This window comes from Helobdella robusta (assembly GCF_000326865.2).
Source record: "Helobdella robusta unplaced genomic scaffold HELROscaffold_5, whole genome shotgun sequence".
In the NCBI taxonomy this organism is placed as follows: Eukaryota; Metazoa; Annelida; class Clitellata; order Rhynchobdellida; family Glossiphoniidae; genus Helobdella; species Helobdella robusta.
In genome coordinates, this window is record NW_008705254.1 from 4003311 (window position 1) to 4030600 (window position 27290).

A 27290-nucleotide genomic window follows, 5' to 3' on the forward strand; every position below is an offset into this window, starting at 1 on the left:
ATCATCATCGTCATCATCGTCACCATCATCGTCATCATTCCCGCCATCACCATCATCACCTTCATCATCATCATCGTCACCATCACCATCATCGTCACCATCATCATCATCATCGTCACCATCTTCATCATCGTCGTCATCGTCGTCAGTATTTATATTTATTGTTTACAGAAAATTATATTGGTGAGGATTGTTGAGGCTTATGTAGAAGGATTTATCAATGTTGTGAGTAATGTAAAGTCACGGAGCTATGAGTAATATATATATATATATATATATATATAATTTATGAAAATAGAATTTCTGACAGTCTTAATCTAATAAATATATATAAATATATATATAATATTATATATATGTATATAATAAAAACTAACTGCTACTAAATTATTTAATTATACTGCTATTGAACATTTGGTTTAATTATGCATGCATCGCATTTAATTGTACTGGCTTGAGAGTAGGAATGTCAACAGTTTGTTGAAGAAAGAATTTAGAATAATAAAATCAATAATAATAATTACAATAATAATAATAGTGATGATGATGATGTGATGAGGAGGAGGAGGAAAAGGAGGAGGAGAATGATGAGAATGATGATGAAGATGATGATGAATTTTATTTGTTATCAATGTTGTTATAATTTTTATTATTAAATTGTTATCTTGGCTTTTATTATTTATTACGATGCTTTTATTACTATTGCACTCTTGTCATTGAACTTTGACGTGATTGAACGCTGTAGTCAATGGAGAATTTAAAAATAATAATTTCATCTATAATTATTATAATCTATAATATTTTAATCATCTATCATTAATAATTCTTTGATTTACATGAACATTATGAAATAATTTCCTTTTAAGGTATTAGTACATGGAATGAATTATGTTATACAATTGTATGTTACTTTCATATAGATCAAGTGTGAGTTTCATAATTGTCATACCTGATTATATGGTAGCAACTAAGACATATATAATTGACTGACAACATGACTGAACATATAATTAATTAATTAATTAGTTAATTAATTAATTATATATTTATTACATATTACAATTCTCTTTACAATATTTTCCAGAAGCATCAACGACAGACACACAATACATGTAAAGTTAATACACGTGAAATAATGCGTCACACACGTTGAATGTGGCCTGGCGGGGATTCGAACCCTGTCGCTACAACTACAACATCGTCAGTACCAGGCTCTTTACCATTACACTATTGTGACGCTCAGTAGTTGCGAACACCAAATGAACAAGCAAATGAATGAACTTTTACAAAATGAAGTTTTTCAAGTGGGCTTTATAAATAAGTGGATCACAAGTGATGCATTTAACGGTTGTGAGCTGTCCTATAGGCAATGTCAGTCAAGAGCTATATTGGATGAAACCACAAAATATTTTATTTTGCATTTTTTTTAGACTATGTACTGAAAACTGGTAAAAAGATTAATGATAATGTTAATAATAATAATATAATTTTGAATATTGTTGTCACAGAAATATTGAATGAATGTAGCTACAGACGTAATGTAATGATTTAATGGAAGATGACATTTAATTTCTTAATTGATTATTATCGTTCACGTCGTCGTCATCAGCGTTTCCTTGATCAGAAGAATATCTGTTTTCAGAAATATTCAAATAAAGGTTCAGTGACAACGATATAAAAGAAATAACGGTCAACAACTTATAAAGAATTAAAATATCAATCGAATCTTCAAACAATTTCATAAAGTGAAACAATCCATACTACTAACATAAGACGATCATGTTTTTAGCGTTGTACATTGAAGCTTTTAATATGACCTAAAAAAAAGTTAAATCACTGTGATCTTTCAATTAGTCAAAGGAGTTGAACGCATGTGAAAAAATAATTATTATCAAAGAGTGTAATAAATCAAATGGAATGAAAAAAAAATCAAGAGGTTCAAAATTTGAAAAACTGACCGCCGAACTTACAGCAATGACGTCACTCACGACTAACCAGAAATGTGCGAATCTGACCACCACCGTGCATCTGACGGGTGGGCAATCGGTTATCAATTTATTAACTAAAAATAACTAAAATTAAATTGTTTAGTTTCAACGAAATGTTAAAGGCTAAAGGTCTAAAACACTCTTCCTAGTCTCAAGAGAACTAAACAAAAACAGCGTATATTAAAACGACGCATCACAGCATATGTTACAGGCACTGAAGAGATAACACGTAGGCCACTTCAGTGCATGAAGGAATCAACTTCTTTAAAAAAACTCATCTGCTTAGTTTTGTGTTAAACTTAATAAAACATGCTTAATTTATAACATAATACAAAGTTTATTTTAAACAATCACCACAAGGTTGCATTATATGAAGTATTTACGCAAATTTTGCTGATCCAACATAATTTTGAGGGCTCCATTGAAATTGGAGTTTTAAAACATTCAGATTCGTGTTGTGAGTTACAGCCGTGTTGCCCTGTAAAATGACATTTTGTGAATTCAGACCAGTTGTTAATACGCAAATGTTTTTTAAACTTAACTTTAATTTATAAACAAATAATCAATTAGTAAATATAAAAGTGTTGGAAATTTGAAAAAAAATTTGAAAAAGACGAACACATATGTATTTTGAGCTTGGAGCAATCGTGACAAACTTGCCAATTGATTTATTTTGCAAGTCCATGGCTTTCAATATGAATCCACCAATCTTATTCTCTGCATCCAGGCTGTCAATCGTCACTGTCATTAAAAATCATGTGCAATTTCCACCATTCGAATTTATTAATTTTTAATCAAAATTTAATTTTTTTTACCAAACCAGAAAACTCGACTGAATAAGTTGAAAACTATCTTTTATTTCAAAGAAATCAACGACACGCAACGTAAGCTAATACGCGTGAAAACCACGCAAGACACGCATTGTATAGTCTTTCTGCCATTCAGTTCTTAGAGGAAACAAATGACATTGAAGTAGTAGTAACTGATATTACCTTTGTAATTTGAAGCATCCTTCTCTACTGTTATGGTGTGGCCGGGATGAGAAGTTTGGAAAGACTTTTCTCCGTGTTCCGGTGCCAAGGTCGCACAGGTTGATTCTGGGGCACCATTCCGGAACGCATTAAGAACAGCAAGCTGCAAAACAGATATTAACAACTTTAAATTTTTACGCATTTTTTAAAACCATTTTTGTTGTTGTTTAAAATGTTCTTGTTTTGTCAAAGATCTTTATAAATGTAATAATAATAAAACTAAGCAATTTTTATAAAAACACAATATCCAAATGTAAACAAGTTTGTTATTCTTTATAAATTAGAAAAAAACCTAAAAAATGCGCAAAGTGACGTTTTTATAAATTTACAAATGTTTTTAAAATAAATTTATAAATTTAAAATTTATTTGATGAAAATTTGATAACAGTTAGAACGTGCAATCTAATTTATAATTTTAACGGAGTAATTGTTGGAAAAAACGATCATTTATAAACGATGAAATGCATCTTATTCAAAGTTTATAAGCTTAGCATCGAACTTTTTGAGAATCACTAGTAAATAAAGATGAATGAATTCGAACAACCATATTGCTGAACATTAATGTTTTTCTTGTACCAGTAACCAGTTAATAATCAAATTAAAAAACATTAGAATCGAAAGCTAGATGTGTCTTCGCAATGTTGAAGTTTCCCAAGTTAAGTAAAACTGTTTCTCAACACGTCCACTCGTAAATGTTAATTGCGAAAATAGAAAAATGTTTCCTTACCGTTACGATTTTTAAGAATTATGAATCACTGTAACTAAATACTTTTTTGAGTAGTTATATTAGGGTAGTCATTTACTTTAACGAGTTACTACACTACACCGATAACGAAATTGTCATTAAAAAAGCTTCAGTTGCGTACAACCTCTCGACATTTTGGAGCACCAGTAGCTCGCTGATGAAGCACTCCACCGATGGTCCCATCCTGCCCATTTTGCCTCCTACGGCACTAAGTTCAGAAACGAGCAAACCAAGAAAGGCTTCACTGGGTACGGCGAAAAAATGGAAGATTTAATAATGGTAGAACGAACAACAACAGAATTAACGACGTTATCAAAGATGCAGTCAAAAATTTCACCGAGAATTTTTTTCGTTCTGACGTCAACAGTTTTACTATCAATCAACAAATTTGAGTAAACGAAAATGCTATAAAATAATTAATAACAGATTTAAAAAGTCACTTATTTTGTCAACAATTCTTTGAAAATTATCCAGCGTGGCCACATGTTTTTGTTGTTGTTGTTGAAGTAAATTCAACGATAAACGAAAATTAACAAAAATTAAAAATTTTTCTGACTTTCCATAACCACGCTCCTATAAACTTTCTCAAATTTCCACTGTTACACCATTTTTAAGATCAACATAAAAGTATTTTATATAATGACTTTGGCTATTCACATATTTTTACATCTTGTGAATAAATTATTGAGGACGAAGTAACTGAAATCAATAACTATGTTCATTGTATTGTATTAAAATTTATGTAAATTAATATTGTTGTTTAGAGAGAGAGAAAGAGAGAGAAAGAAAGGCAGACAGGGAGAAAGAATCAGATAAAGTAACAGATTATTGAAAATAATCCCTATGAGATGTAGAGTAAAAAATTTCTATTATCCAAAATCGCACTAAAGCTGGAAATGTACCAAAAAAAATTGTCTAAAAAGTTCGTCCTTTGTCATGACGTAATTCGTAATTATATTCCCACCTCAAAATTTGGTTCGAAGTAATTATTAGCATTAGTTTTGACGACTTTTTAGTCAAAAATACCCGAAGTACACTAACTTGATAACTTCAATTAAGCTTATATCGCTCTAACTAATGCTACGTTGAAAAATTTTCAATTATAAAACAACAAAGCATTGCAATCATTGTATATTAACTTTTCTAAAAATAAGTTGCAATTCAACATTAAATATAAAAATTGTTTTGAATTTTTGTTTGAACAAGCTGAAATTTCGATACTAGTAATGTATTTATTAGTAAATGCATTTATTACTAAGCTATTAGTTAATCAATTCTACAAATGATTTGTCAAAAAATATTGGAAAGAGCCACGTCAAACTGGCTGCCGAATTCGATCAACAGCTGGTTTTATACTCAGTAGTAATGGAACAAGCAGAAGTTGACCAGGGCGAACGACATCAGTGTGGCCAGGATCGCCAAAGAAGTTGAGAGAGAGTTGGCGGATGATAATTGGGAGGAAGTTTGTGTAGACGATGAACCTGTGTCACTTGCTACCTGCATCTTCCAGAAGGTCGTGTAGTTTTTGACTACGGTTCCCCTTTTGTAAAATAAATGTTATAAATTTTGTGTTTGTTAAATAACTGCTTTTCATTAATTTCACGTGTTGAATAATTTGAAGTTTTACATAAAATACCAGATAAAGTTTTTCTAAATAATAACGCCTGATAGTGTTATAAAAATTGTTCTCACTTCATGTAGAAAGGGCCTTTGAATGCATTAGAATTCCACAGGAATGTCAGGCTTGAAACTGCTAACTTTTGCGAATGAGTCACCGCCGCGTTGGACTAATTTGAACGAAATTAAATTATTTAATTTCATAAGTGTTGATTAATAAAAATCAAAAAATTAATGCAATGTATATCCTTAATGAGGAAATTGAACTAACGCAAATGTACTTGGTGTTCGTGTCAAAGTTCGTGAAAACTCCAACTACAACGCCGTTGTTGCTATTGAAAGCCTCCAACATCAATCCAGCAATAATGTCACTCGATGTTATGTTTACTGAAATTTAGAGTTTTCTAATAAAATTTATTTTAAATAAAAATTAATAAAAGCCCTAAAATGACAGTTTATAGTCAGCAAGTTGGTATAAATAGTATGAGAGCTCTATCTTGCATGAATGTTTGAAACACTTTGGGGCTAACTTAGTTCGAAGACATGTCATCCAGGATGAATCAATCTATAATATTCGAAGCAAATCCTCTGTTTCAAGAGAAGACGCTTTATACAGCACTATTTTTTTATTTGAGATATGCCACAAACATAAGTAAATAACGTTAATTTTTTAATAACAGGTAGTGCAAATACTTTAACAATTTACAGCTTATTATCCTAAAACAATAAACAGTGTTGTAATTCTTAAAAAAAGTTATTTCTGTATTACAACAGCTACAACAAATTCACATAAAATGAAAAAAAAATATTGAAACCAACTTCTGAAATTTGACGATCCAAGTGGAATCACACTGATCAGGTAGGGCGAGTTTGATGTTTGTGGGAAAACGGAAACCCCATGAGATGGTGAGAGGTTGCCACAAGCGGTCTCTGGGGCACCAGACGGAAAGGCTACAACTCCAACTAAACCGCACACTAAAACTATTAAACTCTTCAAAATCATTTTCTAGTTTTTTTAAGTCTAGTTTTATGAATCAAATGCCGAAATATTGAAAAATTTAATTTATTAATTATAGCGTGGAGTTGAGTTGTTGTGCTTAAAACGACGAAAGTGTGACACTCGTATAATTTGTTCTGCCTGGTGATAACATTAACATATTGAAATAATAACAACTATAAAATAGTTATAACGAACGCAATCAGGCTTACAGTTCGATCTCACTCAGGCAATTGTTTACAAAACAAGCTATCAAAGAGATACAACACAATTTATAAACAACCAAACCAAATAATGCAAAACCAAACAAACACCTACAAAAAATAATAAACAACTAAACAAAAATAATAAACAACTAAACAAAATTAATAAACAACCAATTAGCAAATATTAGATGTTATTTTCAAGGTGTCTCGTTTATAACACGAGTTGATGTTTCAAGTTTGTACTTTGCGTTTCATTCCATTCCTAATTTACAAAGAATCTTTTCTAGTGCTTAACAAAAATGTTCACTTCAACACAACAATCTACCGATGCTATAGTTTTTTCCATTTTTTTCCATTTGAATTCGCTAAAGTATTAAGCAAACTTATAACGTGAACAAGGCATATGCATTGGCTTGTATTTAGTGAGTAGGTGAAGTGAACAGCAAGCAGGTTGCAGCAATTATTAGAACAGCAATTACAATACAACTATATTGACGATACAAAGCTTGTCACTTGTTGCTACTGCCACTTCTTGCAATGTTACATTAACATTTTCAAGCTGTCAGTTAATGTTGTTAATGTTTGTGTGGTTTTTGTTAGAGTTTGACGTCAGCGTCATTTTTGTTTATTAATTCATCTGTTTTTGCATTTCGATGACGCTCGGGTTTCTCTTTTGATATTCCAGATGCGTTTGTATTTGTATATGTCTTGACAAACTTTTATTTATTTGTTAATTTGTCCGGGGTTATATTTGATTTTGTTTAACTGGATTTTTGTTTAACTGGTTTTAATGTGTGTGCAATAGTGCTTGGGATTGCCTGGTTGTGAAATATTGTTAGTTTGTTGATGTTTTGTGATTTATGTGTTTAAAATGTTTGTTTAGTGATATTACCATAAGGTTTACAACGTGTTTACTGGCAAATGCTCTGAAACAATTTTTGAAGGATCATTTGATGAGAAGTTTCATAAAAGTTTATTTGCATTTTTAAGTTTTTTTATTGAATTTTTCACAAAAAAGTATAAATGCATGAGTTTGTTTGTCATTATTTTATTGAATAAATAAACAATAAATATTACAGACTGCAAATATTTAATTAAATGGAAATATAATTCTTTTAAATAAATCACCGTTTAGTTTAACATAATTTTGTAATTTCACAACTATTCAAAATAAAAAAAAAATCTTTTTAAGAGGTTAAATTTGCAACTTAAAAAACAAAAAAAACAAGAATTTTCAAAGAGGAAGATGATGCGTCAAGCCATGAAAATAGACATACGTTGTTTATATCTGAGACAAAATTCGTTGGTAAATTTTTAAACCTCCACAACATGTCATTCGCAACAAGAAAATAGTTAACAGAATAGTATAAAAATCCACCAAGTAAAAATAAATTCATAATAATTCTAGTTTTAAATTTTTTTAATGTCGTGACAACTACATGAATTTCTATGACAATTTCAGTCATTTTTTCAATCAGACAAAAAATTTTCATTAAAATCCTCCATAACGAGCACTTAAATGCTTCAATTCATTGAGAAGCAGAGCGAAACCCATAGTGCCTGCAAAAGATATTTTATTAACAATTTTTCCACATCATCTTCTTATAAATTTATGAAGACGGTGTAAAATAGTTAAAAGCGCATGATCCGCTGTTGCCCCTTTCGGGTTCAACTGCAGTGAGATTCACCGCATATCACATGCAATGTGTATTCTGCGTTGTTAATATTTTAGGGGGTTAATAAAAAAGAAATGAAAAAAGATAAAATTTTTGCAAAATGATTATTTCAATATTTGCAAATTCTCTTTCAGTTTTTTAAAATAACTAACCAATGATGAGAGTCCAGGAGAGAGTCAAAGATGTCCCAACATTCTGCATATCGGTTGAAAATGATTTATAATTAGGTTTCAAATTCACGCTACATTGGTTAATAGTATAAATGAAAATTTTAAATAATCTGCTGAGTGTTAAATTCTTAACTACATTTTTAGCTGTGTTGTCAGTTGTAAAAGCGTTAGTACTTGGATTATATAAGTGTGGTTGAAAGTCCAATATGTGTCATATGATCGAACCACAGTTGATCTGCAAATAATTTTATGAATTTTCTAAAAAAAAATTTCAAACATTGGAAGATGTGAGTGAAAAATGTTTTAACGTGAAAGACATAAAGTAAAAAAATGAAATAAAGTTGAAAAAATGATAATAAACGTCAAAATATTGAACAATAATTAATGTTCTGTATCATTTTCGTTCATAAACTTATTTACAATCAGTTAGACAAAGGTTTTTGTATTGAGGTAACATAACAAAAATAAAAATGTTATAAAAAATTGATGACAACTTGAAGAAAATGATTCCAGAATGGTTGGTTGCATTCCACCTGAACGATACAGACGAGACGTTGAGGGTAGAGTTGTGAGTAACAGCTGTGCTGTTCTGAAAAGTTTTGTTCACGTGTAAATCACTCGAATTTTTAATATTCGACTTGTTTTATAGCATTATTTAGTAGTGGTTTCATGTAACTTGAAGAGTCAAAAAAAAATTTAATATGTAATCATTACAATCTCCTCATTGATATTTTTGTGGGTATCGACAACAGCAAACACCCAGTGTATATGAATTTACGTGAGCCAACGCATCGTACACAACGCGAGTAATAGGTGAAGATCTTTTGGCAACCAAACCCAGTTAGAGCATTATCAGTGCCAGACTCTTTAGCGTTACATCAACGCCTTTTCCATGTATTTGAGGAATTAAGTTTACTATATGAAATAATTTTAAAATAAGTAGCAACATTCAAGTGAGTGAATACAATGATAAAAGAATGAGTAAGTGGTGGTCAACTAACACAACGGTACTTCGTATTAACATCGAGACTCTCAAACAATCCAATCTGGTGACCAAGGTAGTCGAATGCACCGACGATGAATCCTTTGAATGAACTGCTACCATTTATTGTCACTGTGTAAAAATAATTTATTTCAGCTCAATATTTCAATAAAATTTGATGAATTTTTATGAAAATATAATATTTCAGTGCAAGTCATTATGAATGGAGTCTAGTTATGAAGCATTTCGGGAGTGCTGAATCGTTGAAGGGTTACAACTTTCTGAATTTAAATATTGTTTTAAAATTAAAAATAATAATTTCTATAAAATATTAATCATTTTTTGTTCTTCTTACATGTAAGAACGTTCAAGGTGGCAAAACAAGTGTGAAAATTCATACGTGCAACAAACACGTTGACAAACAAATATTTTTAAACGTAATCAGGCAATATTTCCAGGTAAAATAAAGTTTCCCTTGACTGATAAGAAATAAACAATATTTCAATCCAGTTCCATCTCTTTGAAGCAGATAAAAAAGTTACAACAAATATGTTAAAAATACCGGTGTAGATGTTGTTGCCTCCTTTGACGCTGATGTAGTATGGCGACTGAGAGGTCTGGAAGGTTGAGTTGCCATGACTCGGAGTCATGTTGACACACGTCCTCGTTGGCGCTCCATTCCACGAACACCTCACCAACGTCATTTCCAGGATCAGGAAAAGGAAAAGACAATACAGAACCGTCATTTTGAAGACGTTTCGGTTAGTTAGTAACTTGTGTGTTATGAACAAGTTGATCATTCGAAACTTTTTACATAAGTTTCGATGTTGTGTGCATTTATACTTAAATCCATTGTCTGGTGGTGAACAATACAAGCACATGTGCTATGTTTATATTATATGTATTTATCTACACGCGCACACTCATACACACACACGTATATATAAATATATATGTATATAAAAATTATTTAATTGTTATTTATCATTCAATATAAATATCTACATCCAAGTATTTGTGGAGCGCTCCCGTAGAATAACTTCAGAAGCGCCAGAAAATGTCAAAACTAATGATGTTTCAAACGATTTGGATAATATGTCGGCTCGTGTTGTTGAATTTCTTCCAATCTAGAGGCAGTGAGTTCCGGATTTTTGCAGATGAAACCTTATCTTCCCAAAACAAGAGGAATTGAATTTAGGAAGCACAAGATTTTCTGAAACTAATTGTAGTTGTTCTTTCAAATAAAATAATTTAGAAGATATGTATGTATATTGATATATAGATATATATATAACCTATATATATATATATATATGTATATATATATATATATATATTTATTTATTTATATGCATACATAGATATACAAACAGACACAGAGTAAACAAGCGGTAATAACCGGTTTATGCAAAAATAATCTTTAGTTTTCCAAGATAGGTAGGAAAAAAAGATGCATGGCAAAGATGTAATTTGCTAGAGAGCAAATCTGTGCAATATAGAGAGCTGTGTCAGTGTTATTATTATTACACGGTGGTTTTATTCATTGAATCCTTGAAACCATGGAATGATGATGATGGATGATGGAATGTTTCATGACTGGAGGAATGGAGGATATTAATATCGGATTTCCAACTTGTTGATTTTTGCCTGGTAAGATGAATGTTTAAAAGAAAGTAATTTTTCTCACTTAAATTAAACCATTCTGATCGTATTAAATAAGTTGCTCTGATCATATCATAACAGTCTGTTTCGCAGTAACTTTGTACAAAACATTAAAAAATTGCATGCAGTTGTAGTAGTTATGGCAGCCGCAGAGTTTAATTAATATGTACAAAATTTAAAAATAAAAAATGACCAACAATTAGAATTACAAAATAAAAATAATTTCTACTTCAACAGGTTTGATGCCATTTTAATTTATAATTGATATTTTTTAAAAATTCACGCTAACTATACCCGAGACAAAAAACAAGAATGAATTCATATTATTTAATTCATACAAACATTTATTTTCTACCTTTAAACAAGTAACACTTCAATGAGTTCAATATTACGTTCGCAATAAATACATTGTAGAAATATTTGTATTTAAGCTTATTACTTTCGATCGTGAAATGTCTGGTCGGAACTGATTTAAAGACGTCATAATCTGGAACACCGTACACCTTACATTGGCAAAGTTTCAGTGAAATCACGAATCTGCTGGTAGAGTTAAACGAAAGTCGTAACGTAAGGCGATCATTCGGAGACAACTGCACATATATCGAAATATTGAGTTGTTTTTTGTAATTTGTAAACCTAACTGGGCTTTATTTCACACAAAAAAACTTTCTTAATGTTACCTTAAACATGCAAACAAGCACAGACAGAAACGCAGGCAACTAATTAAAGTGTCTGTGCGGAAGGCTAAACACACGCAAATGACTTTTAGAACTTTGGAAAAATTTTTTTAATTAAAATTATTGTGATTGTAAAAAAACTTATAATTATATGTATTTATATTATTATACTTAGCTAATGTTGTCGTTGCTTACTGTTATTTTTTGAGTTGTTATTCTTATGATTACGTCTTTGTTCATCTTATTTACATTCTTTTCACTCTTATTATTATTAATAATTTGTTGTTTATTATTATTTATTATTATTATTTATTAGTAATAATACAAAAGCAGACTTCAACTTTATTGTCCTTGAGTCTCGAAGAAATTCAATGGAATCATAAGCCATCGTGAAACTATTCATCTACCGATAGGTTGTCGATATCTTTATATCAAAAATATTTGAATGAAAAGGTACATAGATACATACATACATACATACAAACATAAGCACACAAACATACACACATACATACATACACACACACACATACATACATACATAATACATACATACATACACACACTCATACATACATACATACATACACACACACAAACATACACACATACATACATACATACATACATACACACACACACATACATACATATTTATATACAACACATACAAACATACATGCATACATCATTATCTTGTTCATGATTTATGTTGGCTCCGTCAAACGACTCCTATTCTTTACAATACTTTCATTTTGCAGTGGCAATAGTTGTATTAATATTAGTGGTAGTAGTAGTAGCAGTTGTGCTAGTAGTATTTGTAGTCGTAGTAGTAGTAGTAATAGCGACAGCAGCATTATTTGCAATAGTAGTAGCTTTATTGAATCGTATTTGTAGTAGTTATAGTAGCAGTGATAAAAGTAGTGATAGAAGTAGTAGTAGTGTAGTAGTATTGGTAGTAGTAGTGGTAATTGTAGTAGTAGTGGTAGTAGCAGTAGTAGTAGTAGTAGTATTAGTAGCAGTAGTAGTAATCATGGTAACAGTAGTAGTACTAGTTAGGGTATTAGTATTAATAGGTACTAGCATAGGCCACCGTGTGTCTAGCACAACGAAAGAAAAAGTTAAACATTCAAAGTATGTTTGGCAAATAAGTAGCCGAGCTGCAGGCTTTCAAAATTAACTCAACGATTTTTATTTTTACGAAATTCGACTTTTAGTTCTTGAGTTAAAATCATGGATGTATATATATATATATATATATATATATATATATATATATATATATATATATATATATATATATATATATATACATGGTTAAAATCAACAAGGCAATTTGGTGTTTTGAATTAACCGAGAAATATTTTTTAAAGACAAATTTTTAAATAGAATTACCACATAGTCCCGATTGAAATATTCATCTAAAATAAGTTTTCAATAAGTATAATAATGTCAGTATGATTAAATGGTATACGCATTCAGACGAGTAAAAATGTTTTTAATTAAAAAATATTGAAATTTCATTGAATAATATAGAATTGATATTGAGGTAAATCGCTAAAATAAATTTTTAATATATTATGTAGAATTGACGTATGTGTAAATCAATTACATAGTTTAAATTTGTAATCATTGGAATTAATAAATTACTGACGAGAATAAAATATGGATGTAAAGTTTTTAAGAAAATGTCTTTATAACTGCTATTTAATGGCTTGGCTACGAAAAATTATTATTAAATTTTTAAAAAATGATTTAACTTTATATTATAAATAGGTTGTAAGTTAGCTTACAAACTTCTCTAAATAGAGTTATATGAACTCGTTTAGTGATAATAAAATGTTTCATTTTTGAATTTTAGTTTTTTATGTTTAATTCATTATTTAAAAATTTATAATTTATGAAAAAATTGAAAACATTATCATATAAAAAAAATTGAAAAACCACAAAAGCATCTGAACAACTGAGTCGGACTATACCATTCGAGATATAATCATGGCAAACACTACACCTACAAAAGATTTGAGGAATAATTCTTCATTAAAAATTTGGATAAAATTGTTTTATAATAATAATAATAATAATATATCACTATAAAATCACTATAAATAATTCATAATTCAAAAATTCAACAAGACGAGAAAACCAACCGATGATGCTTGTAGCCCAAGATATTTTTACAGCCAGGCCCTCACCCTGAATAAACCATGAAAATGAATAAGATGCTAATTTCCTTATTATTTAATATTTAAATAATGTTTTAACATTTATTTTATAAAAATTAATCATATTCATAGTTAAAAATGACTGAGTTGATGTTTTAATACTGCAGAGATGTTGGTTTGGTTCGATAATTTCAAACAACTCAATGTTTTGTTAGGCTTACCCTATTTGTCGTCGTTGCAACAGGATTTGTAGTTGATTTCGGTGTGGATTTAGCAGTTGAAGTTGATTTGATAGTTGGAGTTGTTGAAACACTAGTTGTTGCAGTTGTTGAATCTGTAGATGCAGAAGTTGATTCAGTTGTTGATTCGGTGACTGCAGTTGTTGATTCGGTGACTGCAGTTGTTGATTCGGTGACTGCAGTCGTTGATTCGGTGGATGCAGTTGTTGACTCGGTGGCTGCAGTCGTTGATTCGGTGGCTGCAGTCGTTGATTCGGTGGCTGCAGTCGTTGATTCGGTGGCTGCAGTCGTTGATTCTGTAGCTGCAGTAGTTGATTCGGTGGCTGCAGTTGTTGATTCGGTGATTGCAGTTGTTGATTCGGTGGCTGCAGTCGTTGATTCGGTGGCTGCAGTCGTTGATTCGGTGGCTGCAGTCGTTGATTCTGTAGCTGCAGTAGTTGATTCGGTGGCTGCAGTCGTTGATTCGGTGGCTGCAGTCGTTGATTCAGTGGCTGCAGTTGTTGATTCGGTGATTGCAGTTGTTGATTCGGTGGCTGCAGTAGTTGATTCGGTGGCTGCAGTCGTTGATTCGGTGGCTGCAGTCGTTGATTCTGTAGCTGCAGTCGTTGATTCGGTGGCTGCAGTCGTTGATTCGGTGGCTGCAGTCGTTGATTCGGTGGCTGCAGTCGTTGATTCAGTGGCTGCAGTTGTTGATTCGGTGATTGCAGTTGTTGATTCGGTGGCTGCAGTCGTTGATTCGGTGGCTGCAGTCGTTGATTCAGTGGCTGCAGTTGTTGATTCGGTGATTGCAGTTGTTGATTCGGTGGCTGCAGTAGTTGATTCGGTGGCTGCAGTCGTTGATTCGGTGGCTGCAGTCGTTGATTCTGTAGCTGCAGTCGTTGATTCGGTGGCTGCAGTCGTTGATTCGGTGGCTGCAGTCGTTGATTCGGTGGCTGCAGTCGTAGATTCGGTGGCTGCAGTCGTTGATTCGGTGGCTGCAGTTGTTGATTCGGTGGCTGCAGTTGTTGATTCGGTGGCTGCAGTTGTTGATTCAGTGACTGCAGTCGTTGATTCTGTAGCTGCAGTAGTTGATTCGGTGGCTGCAGTTGTTGATTCGGTGATTGCAGTTGTTGATTCGGTGGCTGCAGTCGTTGATTCGGTGGCTGCAGTCGTTGATTCGGTGGCTGCAGTCGTTGATTCTGTAGCTGCAGTAGTTGATTCGGTGGCTGCAGTCGTTGATTCGGTGGCTGCAGTCGTTGATTCGGTGGCTGCAGTCGTTGATTCGGTGGCTGTAGTCGTTGATTCGGTGGCTGCAGTTGTTGATTCAGCTTTTGTATCATTTCCGGAATTTGGAACTTGTCTCTTAACTAGAACTTTCATATTTTTTGAGCCAACGCCGTTACTTCGTACAATGTAGGAAACGTTTGTTGTCCAATATTTGTCAGAAAAAAAGACCACAGATGACCTAATTTAACAGATTTTTCACAAATATTAAATTTCGAATATTTTTATAATATTAATTAATTAATTAATGCCGAAACCTAAAAATAACTTTTCCAATGAAGTTTTTTGGACTCCACGTGAGGAATGCTTGAGAGATGTCTATGGGAGCGTCGTTGGTTACAGCAGTGCGACCCTGAAAAAATAAGATAAAACTTTTTTTGATCTGAAAATTCAATCATTTTTCAGTTTTTACACATTATACACATAGAAAAAAATCAATAATAAGTATATTGTGAGTGTATACTTTTACTTGGTACGTTTTAAAAAGATTAGGGATATGGTCAATTATACAATTTTTAAGATTTATAAATTTAGTTTGAGACTTACGCATAAATATTTCGTATTTTCATCAAGACTTGTAAACTTGCCAACACGATTCTCTGTTGAATCGAATCCCTCAATTATGAAACCTTTGAAGTTCTTTGAACTCTTCAAAGAAACTACATTGTGGGTAATTCCAGATTCAAAACTTATAATTATTAATAGATTTATTTCGAAGTCACAAAACCTACTAAAATAAAGATAAAAACAACGTACCTTGGTATAGGTTGTGTTTTTCTCTGTGAATGATTATCTTATACGGAGGCTTAGAGTCCTGGAGATTCATGCCGACGTAATAGAGATTCGCGTTCATGCAGGTTTGCGTTGGAGGTTCTTTCGTAAAACACGCCATCTCCATTAATTGTAGGAGCAGCGCAATGCTAATTAGTACTAGAACTTTCATTTCGAACGTCTGGTTCTGGCTGCGGTTGTAGAATCAGTAAAAAAACTTAGTTGAAGTTTTCTCCCAAACTATGTTTGTGACCGCTATTTATACTCTCAAATTTATTCAATTTTTTTTATAATATACGTATAAATGATATAAAGATGTTTATGTTTATACATACATACATATATACACGCATAGACACACACAACAAACGCAAACACACACACACACACACACACACACACACACATATATATATATATATATATATATATATATACATATTTGTAGAGATTCCAGTATAAATAGTCATCTATACATATATATATATATCGTAATTTTTTTTCTTATTAATTTTCTTCTTAGATAAAACTTCAGTGCTCTTCAAGTAGCGACTGTCAAGTTTGTTCATGTCGAGGATACAGTGCAATTGAACGTTATCTGATGATTGCACAACAGGAAATGGTCTTGAAACTCTCCCCTCCACACTTCACGTTGTAACCATAAATCCACACGTCAACTTGAACGAACACTTCAATTTGAAATTAGACTGCTATTCCTATTTCCTCCTCGTCTTCTTATCGAATTAATTAATTCATTTTGAGGCTTGGTGAAGCTCAGTCTATTTGCTGTCTATTCCACAAAATGAATAACAATTTATTATTTTTCTGTATATGTCTAAGGGTTATAGCTAGCTGTCCAAATGTTATTAATGTGGCGGGATGGTGGTGAAATGAACCCAACAACAGGTGTGAAGTTTTAAAATATTCAAGATGAAACGTTGTCGTTAAAAGACAATTGAATGTAAAGAAAAATTTAGCCGAATGAAGAGATCAAAGTGAATAAGGATCTTGAAAACGGGCGTTGTTCCTAATGAAATTTCAATGACTGAAATAATTGAGATTTAAGTGCGCTTAATAAATTTTTACGTAGCAGTATTATTAATAAGTTCTTGACTTGAAATTATGGATACACTCATGTTAATGGTTCAATATATTTTTTAATGATCACAAAATTATTTTTGCAGTTTTATTAAAAGTTCGGTTTTTATTGTTATTTCAATTATGTTGGTTATGTATTCAATTCTTTCTGAAATGCTGGTGACCTATAGTATAAATTATATTAATTATAGCATTTCACCTTTAAAAATGCAGTCTTACAACTTGACAAACTGAAATACGATTTCGAAATATTTGATAAAAATTAATGTTAATGGAAATTTTTGTAAAGATACGTAAGCACACATTCATACACATTGAAGAATTTGAACACTTAACGTCATAAGACACGCGCATACTTTTACACATTCACACATACACCATACGTATACTCTGATGAATTACATGTACTATTAAACAGGATTAAATTAAATTATTGCTGAGATATGATAATTTAAGATTCTGAATATACGGTATAAGAAAGTTCGTAACTGAAACCCTGATTCCAAAATCAACTATCAGTAAATATCGCTTGACAGGCTTGGCCCTTATTTTCCTATTTAAGTCTTGTTAATCCTTAAATAAAATCCTTAATGGGTAACAGAACACGCTCTAATTAGAAAAAAGAATTTAAAAGCTATTAAACTGTTTTGTATGAAATTAACCATTTGAGAAGAATTTATCAAAATTTAATTTAAAAAAATAAAACTGCGATTACCTGATTATCTGTTGAAAGAATAATCGGAAAATCATCAATAAAAAAACTTAAATGACAAAATTAAATGAATGTTAACAAAAACATCGTATCTATTTTAAATTAGAAAATAAGTTTATACGATGATGGCTTACAAATCAACACAACAAAACGTTGTAAAGAGAGAGAAAATGTTTTGAAATTTTTAAAATATATGTATATATATAATATCCAGCTGCTTTTAAACAATAAAATTTATTATAAATCCACAAAGAGACGGATAAATCAAACACAGATATATTGAAGCCCGACACACACCAACCAGTACAGAGAAATTTTTTAAAATTTGGTAGATAAATCAATGAACATACATGAAACTTTCATATCATATACATATCAATAATATTTGTGCTAATTATAAACGCCCTCAAACACTCACACACACACAAACACACCACACACACACACACACACAAACACACCACACACACACACACACACACACAAACACACCACACACACACACACAAACACACACAGCTATACATATTTAAACAGGCATGCAAATTCCATAAAATACTTCAAAAGCAACTGTAGTTTAAAATCATTGCTCCTCTTATTGTTTCAGATAATGCTGGATAAATTGGAAAAAAACATAGACTTCAGATTGCCAAAACATATTTTTGATTTAAAAATAAACTTCAAATAAATGAATAAAACATTAATGCATACATAACATAATATTAAATATTTAACAATATATATATATATATATATATATATATATATATATATATATAAGTGTATGTGTGTTTATGTGTGTGTGTTTGTGTGAATTAATTTCTAGTTGCTTTTCTAAACCACTAATATTGAATTTTATTTCGCAATGTTATCAAAAAAATAACGGAAAAGCACAAACATACACATTAATAAAGAGAAATGTCTAAAAAACTTTGTGAGACAGAATTGTGACGCCAAATAGCCAAAAATGGTGCCAACAATTAAAATGAAACTTCGTCTTCGTTTTTTGGAGATACGAATTAAAATCTGACGACTGCAGTGTGTTTTTTTTGTAAGATATCCACTGCCTGAGTTGCCCACAATTAACCATCAGAAACCAACTCATCGAAATAAGTCATCCGGATATCAAAGAATCGATGTAAAATAGTTGGGTACAGTGGCAGATCTTTGAGTTTGTCGGGAATCCATAGCCCTCGCCGTCCAATTTGCCTAGATCCAGCAGTGGTTGGGCATCATCCGGTTTTACTTAACTCCCCCGTTTTTGTAGTTCTAGATGAAAGGGTGAACTCCAAAAGAAAAAAAATTAAATGCACGTACACGCATAAACTTGCATACTTTAATAAAATTCTTTCAAAATAATTAATGGGCACTTGAAATGCTGAAGTGATGAAAGGTTAAATTTTCCCCTCTTGTCGGTAAGATGCATCTAATTATTATTACTATTATTATTTTATCACGTCAATGATTTTTTTATTAATAATTTATTATGTTATTAAGTTGTTGAATGGTTAATAATTCTTTTAAAGTTAAATTTTTACCAAAAAAACCCACTTTTAAAAATTCCTAATAAAATATTCCATGCTCGTGTTATATCTCAACGGGTTGTCAAGTTATTTAAATCATTGAAATTATTTCAATTCATTTCATATTTCCACTATTTCTCTATATTTATTTGAATAACTTGAGCTATTTGTTTTAACTTTTGTAGTTATAGTGTCCGTTCTAGACAACGTTGACTGGGGGAATTTGAAATTTGACGGCGGTTCAAAAACCGCCAAATTTTTGCTAGTGGGTCCCGTAGTTATAACACGAGTTAATATCATGATTTATGATTTTCTCGTAATGAATTAGCACACAAACATCACTGATACGCAACCCACGCATTCGAGTCGTACTGATTATTTTACTCATCATATGCAAAACAATCCTAAAAAACAATATGCCAGACATTCCTTTGCATTCCTCTCTTCATAAATTTGAGCACGGATGCAACACACACACACGAATATATATATATATATATATATACACATATATATATATATACATATATATATATATACATGTACTTGATTCTTTATTAGATCATTCGTCAAGAGTCCAACTAGTTTTTAGGATACCTTATCAAGTAATAATTCCTCGGAAATACAAATATTCGGTGAGATAATTTTGTGTGTCTCTCTCTTTGTGTGAATCTCTTTGTGTGTAGGCGAGTTCTCAAAACCACAACATTTTAATGAGTGGTGATCAAGTTCGAAAACAAGCAAAATCTATCTATTTTAAAATGAGAATGAATATTTTGCATGCAAGTTTGTTCAGTGTTACTTTCTGGTCGTGCTGTTGTGGTCCTTTCTACGATATTTCAATTCTCTATAATGAAGTGGCAAAGCTTATAAATATGCGGGCTCTGACGAGAGGGGGTAGAGTGTGTCATTTAGCATAGGCCGGCCTCTGAGGTCCATGGGCTTCTCTTATAAATTGATGACCTTTTTTAGAACTAGCTCATACATGCTCTGTACCTATGTGGATTAATATTATTGGAAAGCATTAACTTCTTATTAATAACGTTTTATTGTTTAATTATTATTATATTAGAAATTATATTAAATAAATAGCGATTAATTCAATTTTTAAAATTTTAAAACTTTTTAATGTCAGATTTTCATTGTGGCAAAAAAATTTTTTAATTTGAATGATCTCTTCTCTGAAGAGTGCCGGCGTATTTTATTATATTTGCATATTCTAATTTTATGGTAACGGTAAGTTGTTCGTTCGTTATTCAAGTGTGCAGTCTACACTACTGTAGACTGTACAATTTTCTGATGAAATCTCGCTGCTGAAATCAGCTTTAGTTATATTAAATAAGTGAACATTTATATAAACTAAAAAATAAAAAAATAAAACATTATACTTATTAGGTGAAAATAAACTAACATTTCAGTATTCATTAATATGATTAATCAAATCTGCATGGTCTAATCAAAATGAGAGCAAAAATTAAATTTTAAAAATGTCTTTAATAAGGAGTTTGTTGATTAATAATAAAATGAATGTTTTTTAAGCGATGACGCTCTGGGTCACCATCGACCCGTGTGTCTGTCAAATATGTTAGGCAATTAAGTGTTAAATGTTTTGCAATCCTTGTAGTATTTTTAAATGAAGTTTGTCGGAGAGATTTTGAACATTGCCTCCACGTGTTAGATGTACGTTGTCATCCTCACCACTACAGCAGAAACTAAAAATTGTATAAAAAATTTTTAAAATGTTATCGTTATATTCTTGATAAAGAGTTTATTTCAGTGCTATTATATAAAATTAAACAATTTGTTATAATGAAAACTTATGAAAATAAAAAAATTTCAAGTGTCACATGTTGTTATGTTCTTACTAGAAGCAGTGCAGGCTTAAACACCACAGCGCTGCTTAATCTCTGAAAAAAAAATATTTTCAATAATAATTTAAAAATTATTTGAAAATTTTAATTTAATTGCGATAGTCTATTTAAATTTGTAATGATGGCTATAAAATGAAATGATGAAATTAGTTGCAATGAAGCTTTACGTTATAGTGATGAGATGAAGAATATTACATGACAGATGACGATAAAACTGCTCAGCGCTTACGAACACGAATGTAGCGATACTTATAATGGGCTTTAAAATTACATAAAATAGAAAACTCTTTAAATTAAAAATTCACGTATGGACTCAATTCCATTGTTGTCACAGCATACTGTCAAGTGAAATGATCATCTGTGGTAGCCTGGGGTTTTGAAGTTGCGATCGCTACCACTGGAGTTGTAGTTTTAGTTGTTATTTTTGTGGTCAAAGTTGCAATCGGTGGAGACTTAGTAGTTTTCATTGAAGCTGTGGTTAATTCGATTATTTTTACCGTATATTTGAATTGCCGCATTAACTCGTGTGGATGCTCTAATTTAATTTTTACACAACAAGACAAGCAAAATCGAACGAAGTGAATATATTTTTAAATCAACATCTAGTGTTAAAAAAACTTGTTAGACACATAAAATTAAGTCTTAACATTAAACAAATTTTGATCACTTGTTATAATGTTCATTATTTCATTACAATGGGTCAATTTTTAAGTTTTTTTGGCTACTGCTCTGCCGTCAATGTGTATACTTCAACAAAATATTATTTTTTACACAAACAAGTTTTAAAAATTTTAAGTTTGTAGTGACATAAATCAACATAAGAAAAAATTACAATGCTGAATAATATGAAAGTTATACAAATATAATCATTGATTATGAATATGTTTCTTAAATAAACATTTGGTTTTTTAGGAGTTTATAAGCATGAAAGGCGAGTCAAAACTCTCCAACTTAGTAATATGTTGGCAAGGTGGCAATGCCGTAACAAATAGCAACAGACAGCTGGAAGGTGATGAAGAAGTAACAAGTTACGAAGATCGTCTTCAAGATGGATTTCTTAAATTTTATAACAAAAATTAATTGTAATGCAAGTTTGAAATTTAAAATATTTTTTGAGAAAAATTCAACAAAATAAAAATGCGTATGTAAATAAAACACATAAATGAAGTTAATCTATATCATTCAAAGTTTACATTTTATCAAAAAAAATTAATGAAAATAAAGAAAACTTTGAAATAAAAATGACGAACCATGTCCGCTTTCTGTCTGCCAAATTTTCTCATCTCCATCTCTTGCTCTTCACTCAGCTTCAATTCTAAAAATTATTTTCCAACATAACTCAGCTACACACAGTTTTAACAAATAATATCAAAAGTTTCGAAAAATTAATTAATTAAAAATTACTTATTTAAACTAAAAATTAAATCGTAGATTTTATTCTAAAATGGTATTCAAAGAATGAAATTGAAAATGAAGACATACGTGGAGCTGAGTTGAGAAATCTCTCATGGGCACTGAGAATGATGTCCATAAGGACGTAGAAGCAGATGACAGCGATGCACGACCAAATAGGCCAGTCTCCAATAAAGTTCGAGTACAAGTCAGTGAAGAAGGACAACAAGATCATTGCCGCTGAAAAAATGAAAAGTTAAATTAAATTACATTTTCACTTATTGGATACCAAAAATATAAATGGCAATCTTGGCGAACATCTATCTATGGGTGTTTTAGCTCGAATTTTTGGGATTCAGATTCAGGTTCCTTCAAACTAACGGCCGGGTCCGGACGATACAAAATGGGATTGGAAAATATTGAGGTGGTCATGTCATGGTTGAATGTAGTGAGTGATTAAAAACATTCCTAAATTTTAGATTTAGTAAAACTATCTAATTTTTAATAGACGAAATGTTTTGTTATTAAAAAATAAATTGATTCTATCAGCCTCTACAAGAACGTACCAGCCAACATCAATGAAAAGTCTCCAGTCAAATAGTGGAAGGTCTCATAAAGCCACCACCAGCTCGCATGCTCTTTTCTTTTCATTCCCGCCAAAAATTCCTTCAACAACAAAATGTGAGTAATTTTTTAAAATACCTATATCATTTCCATGAAAAATAAACCGTCCAATAATTTTGAATACTTTTAAAAATGATTATTGTTAAAAAAAATTAAGCATTCATTAACAAATGACTAACATGAATGAACAAGAAAATGACCAAAGCAATGAACATGGCACTGTAAGCCACAGTGTAACACGAGAAATAGGTCTGTACGATGTCAGTTGGTCATTTGGGGAATTTAGAAATAATGGATTAGTAGTCAATGATTGTAAACGTTTAGGAAATAATTTAAAATACAACATTAGTTAATAATTGTCATCCTTATTTTTAAATTTTGGTAAAAAATTTGTTTTACTAACCCAAAAATTAAATGAATAGCTGCGAAAGTTTTGGTAGATGAAGATGAGGAATGAGATGAGTGTGAGGAAGAGGCAGGCGAGCAACAACCCGTAATAGACCTAAAACATTTTATTGAGTGTTAATTTTAAAAAATATAACTTAATAAAAAACCTAAAATAAAATCGCATAATCTTTAGCGTTGATCAATAAAGCTCTGTGAAAATCATCAAAAAAAGAAGAAGCGAAAAATTGTAATTAAGTCTAATATTAACAATTATTCAAATGAAAATCAGTATAATTACATAATGATACTTAGGATATAAAAAAAAACTTAGAAACTCACAAAGATCCAGCAAGGTTTGCCACAAATTTGTGCACCTGGCCACACCGATTTGCAGTATCTGTTAACGAGGACAGAGGTGCTGGCGAAAACGAACCACGCAAGAACCAACAGGATACCTAACATTCAATTTTTTTCATTCATGCTTCAGTTTGTCAGCGTTCAATAGATTTGAATATTTTGAGACATTTTAGAATTTTAGAGGTATATTGACGCAGCAGATTATGAAATGCTTACATCGTAGATTCAAGTTACTTTATAAATTTTTCTAAATTAATTTGCCAAAATTTGAGAATGTTTCTTCGATAGTTAATAGAATGCAATGAGATTGAGTAAAATTGCAAAAAAATATTACAAACAGATTGAACAATAGAGACAAACACACATTATCGTGAATACAATAATCAGTATAAGAACTAATTAAACAACCCAAGGAACAAACACAAAAACAGACCATGAGCCTTCATCATTCTACTTCTCTTCTCGTCAAACACTGGCGAAACAGTGGTAGGTTCAACCATATCATCTACAGCAGAATCATCGAGGGAGTCGGCTCGTTTCTTGAAAGGTCTGTTCATTGAATAATCAAACTGGCAGTAGAGTCTGTTGCCCATGAAACTATCGTATATGTAATTTGCATCCATGCACTGTGGTGGCACCTGCACGGTGGAAAAGTTTGGAAAAGTGATTTGGTGTCATTGTGATGGGGAAGGTCTTGAATTTTGTTTTTTGTTCTAATGCCCTTTCGAATGAAGAAAATTTATTAAATTTTATTATCGTTATTTTGAATGAGGATTCTTGAGTGTAACCGATTCGAAATTGCGTCAATTGTAAAAATTCAACACATTTTAAAAACGGTTCGTAGCAATGTGTTAATCAGATAATATTGACGGTGTCCAAATTTACGCATTTTGAAGAAAAAGTAGCGGTAATTTAAAGGAAAATTACAAGTTAATGAGTGATTATTACCCACAAAGTAACAAAAAAGCGCATTACAAAAAAACTTTGAATTAAAATTTTTGATTAAACATCTCAACTTATTTGACTGCTTTTGATGGTTTAACCGCGCCCCGAAACATTTATGCAGTTAGTATGTTAGAACCAGTTTCAAATATTAAAGAACGTAACCTTTTTGACTGGAGAGCTAATTAAATATTAAACGGCTGTCATGTAAAATGAAGAGCTAAATGGGATTCCATCGCCCTAGCTACCTCGTCAATCAATCTAATCTAGTTAATTTTCCAACGCACATGTTGCTTTTTGTATCATTTGAAATCTTTTTATAAAAATGTTTTGGACAAAATACGCATAGCTAAAAGTGTGACAACAAAATTTCTTACTTAATATAAACACGTAAATAAATTAACTATTTTTTTTATAAAAAAAAAAATTATCGAAATTGAGAAACTCTTACAGGCTCGTCACTGGCAAGAGAGATTTGAACCTTCAACCTGGCGTTGTAGCATATCTGTTTGGGCTGCAAGCAATGCAAAAAAATATAATATGCGTGTGGCAGAATAATGTTGTTTTTCAATTAAAAAACTTTTTTAAATTATTTAATAACTCACGTTCGTTTGCAAATATTCATTAAATGTAATTTCAATTTAAAAAAACTAATTAATAATCAAGTAGTCTTATAAACCAAATTCTGCGTTATAAATGCTGTCTCGGTAACACAATTTTTCCATCAACTTATCAACTATGTAGCATTTTAATCAAAATTGATCTGCATCATTTTTTTTTCCAAAAAATCGATTGGAAGCAATAATTGTTTTAAATAAGAAAGGTTAAAATATTTTCTTATCAACAAAGGATTGAAAAATGTCATGAATAGCCGAGCACAAACAACCAACCGGAGTGTTGTACCAGGTGGTCGTGTATCGCCTGGTGGTCATGGTGGTGGTTGTGTAGGGCATGTATCTTGTAGTAGTTGTCAGTGTCTGCGTCTGTCTCGTGGTTGTTGGGTTCACTGGTGGGTTGCTATTTGCATACTTACGGTCCGTTCTCACTCTCCAAAATGTTGAATAGGATTGAACAACAGTTGCTCTGTAGATTTTGTCAAGTTTAAAAATAATATCTATTCAATTTAATTTGCTACTCTTATGTTTATTGTTTTTTATTTGAATCATAATTATTTGGAAATAATATTTACTAAAAAATCAATGTTTAACATTTATTTTTGAATGCCTTTCATTTAAATACAAAATAGTTTCTAAGGTTACATGAAATAAAAATATCCAGTGTATCCATTAGGATTCCAAGTCAATGTGCGAGTATACGTCTTCGTTTTACTAGAGTGTGTAGCTGCTGTTTTCTGTTTTTATAAATATGTATGGCTATTGTTACAAAACTTTTTTTTAATTTTCTTTTAGTTTACATTTACACCAGTTTATGTAATTACGTGTAATTCGTGTAAATCACTATAGCCGCTATCATAAAGTTGAGAAATTGTAGGCATAAAAATCTAACACTGCAAATAAGTTGGGTGTTACTCGGGAGTGTATCTTCGAAACGGCCCACTATGACGTTGCCGTCCGTGAATGCGGAGATTATGAAACCTTCGTAAGTTCTATTTGAACCAGGACTGCCAATTGTAACTGCGCGTTTTGTGAAAAGCGTTAAAATTAAGAATTTGATTGTTACAATGAAGCAGCTATAACTTATTTTTTAAAAATATTTTCATAATTAAAAATTTATAGCTAAAAAAATTCATAAAAGTTAAAAAATTTATAAACAAGTTTAAACGGTTTTTGAAATAATTTTCAATCATCAGTAGTAATTTTTACAACCAGTGTATGAGTAAGGATCGTTAGAAGTTGCAGTGATTGAAAATGGAGATAGGCTGTCCTGAAATTCTGCATTATGGTTAGGTTTCTGACTGCTGCAAGTATCTGGAGGGGCTCCAGTGGGGTAGGCCAGCAGATGGGATGCCAACTGCACCAACACAAACACTATGCTTAACTTTATCACTTCCATAATTTTTTAATTGGAAGATTGAAATCTTCTTTTTGCAACCGTTCAATCTTCTTCTCTGGTTTATAAATTCTGTTCAAACCAACTGATGATAAAGGTTAAATTTTATTCGTTTTAAATGCTCAGAGAATGAGAGCTTAGCTGCCGTGAAGTAACGTTTTAGTAGCTATTGTTCTGGTGTTTCA

General features: G+C 31.2%; 5 protein-coding genes across 5 annotated transcripts; all 5 read right to left on the minus strand.

The window, feature by feature from the left end:
• Positions 1–682: 682 nt before the first annotated feature.
• On the minus strand, positions 683–3161 carry HELRODRAFT_163507 (hypothetical protein; the record flags this gene model as incomplete). Its single annotated transcript, XM_009027360.1, has 4 exons — positions 683–739; positions 1959–2028; positions 2645–2729; positions 2981–3161. 4 exons carry the CDS (start codon positions 3159–3161, stop codon positions 683–685), a joined length of 393 nt encoding a protein of 130 aa, XP_009025608.1.
• A 1959-nt stretch (positions 3162–5120) lies between these two features.
• On the minus strand, positions 5121–6384 carry HELRODRAFT_163508 (hypothetical protein; the record flags this gene model as incomplete). Its single annotated transcript, XM_009027361.1, has 4 exons — positions 5121–5304; positions 5457–5551; positions 5653–5768; positions 6201–6384. 4 exons carry the CDS (start codon positions 6382–6384, stop codon positions 5121–5123), a joined length of 579 nt encoding a protein of 192 aa, XP_009025609.1.
• A 1692-nt stretch (positions 6385–8076) lies between these two features.
• HELRODRAFT_163509 (hypothetical protein) lies at positions 8077–10158 on the minus strand (the record flags this gene model as incomplete). Its single annotated transcript, XM_009027362.1, has 5 exons — positions 8077–8144; positions 8413–8501; positions 8964–9019; positions 9432–9544; positions 9975–10158. 5 exons carry the CDS (start codon positions 10156–10158, stop codon positions 8077–8079), a joined length of 510 nt encoding a protein of 169 aa, XP_009025610.1.
• A 5504-nt stretch (positions 10159–15662) lies between these two features.
• On the minus strand, positions 15663–16361 carry HELRODRAFT_163510 (hypothetical protein; the record flags this gene model as incomplete). The annotated part of the gene is made up of 3 exons (XM_009027363.1): positions 15663–15770; positions 15965–16077; positions 16175–16361. 3 exons carry the CDS (start codon positions 16359–16361, stop codon positions 15663–15665), a joined length of 408 nt encoding a protein of 135 aa, XP_009025611.1.
• Positions 16362–21056: 4695 nt separating this feature from the next.
• Positions 21057–27108, minus strand: HELRODRAFT_163511 (hypothetical protein; the record flags this gene model as incomplete). Its single annotated transcript, XM_009027364.1, has 13 exons — positions 21057–21095; positions 21388–21429; positions 22644–22708; positions 22876–23025; positions 23352–23451; positions 23589–23660; positions 23813–23911; positions 24136–24251; positions 24587–24791; positions 25547–25609; positions 25986–26178; positions 26534–26729; positions 26922–27108. The coding sequence occupies 13 exons, from the start codon at positions 27106–27108 to the stop codon at positions 21057–21059; spliced, it is 1527 nt and encodes a 508-aa protein (XP_009025612.1).
• Positions 27109–27290: the final 182 nt, after the last annotated feature.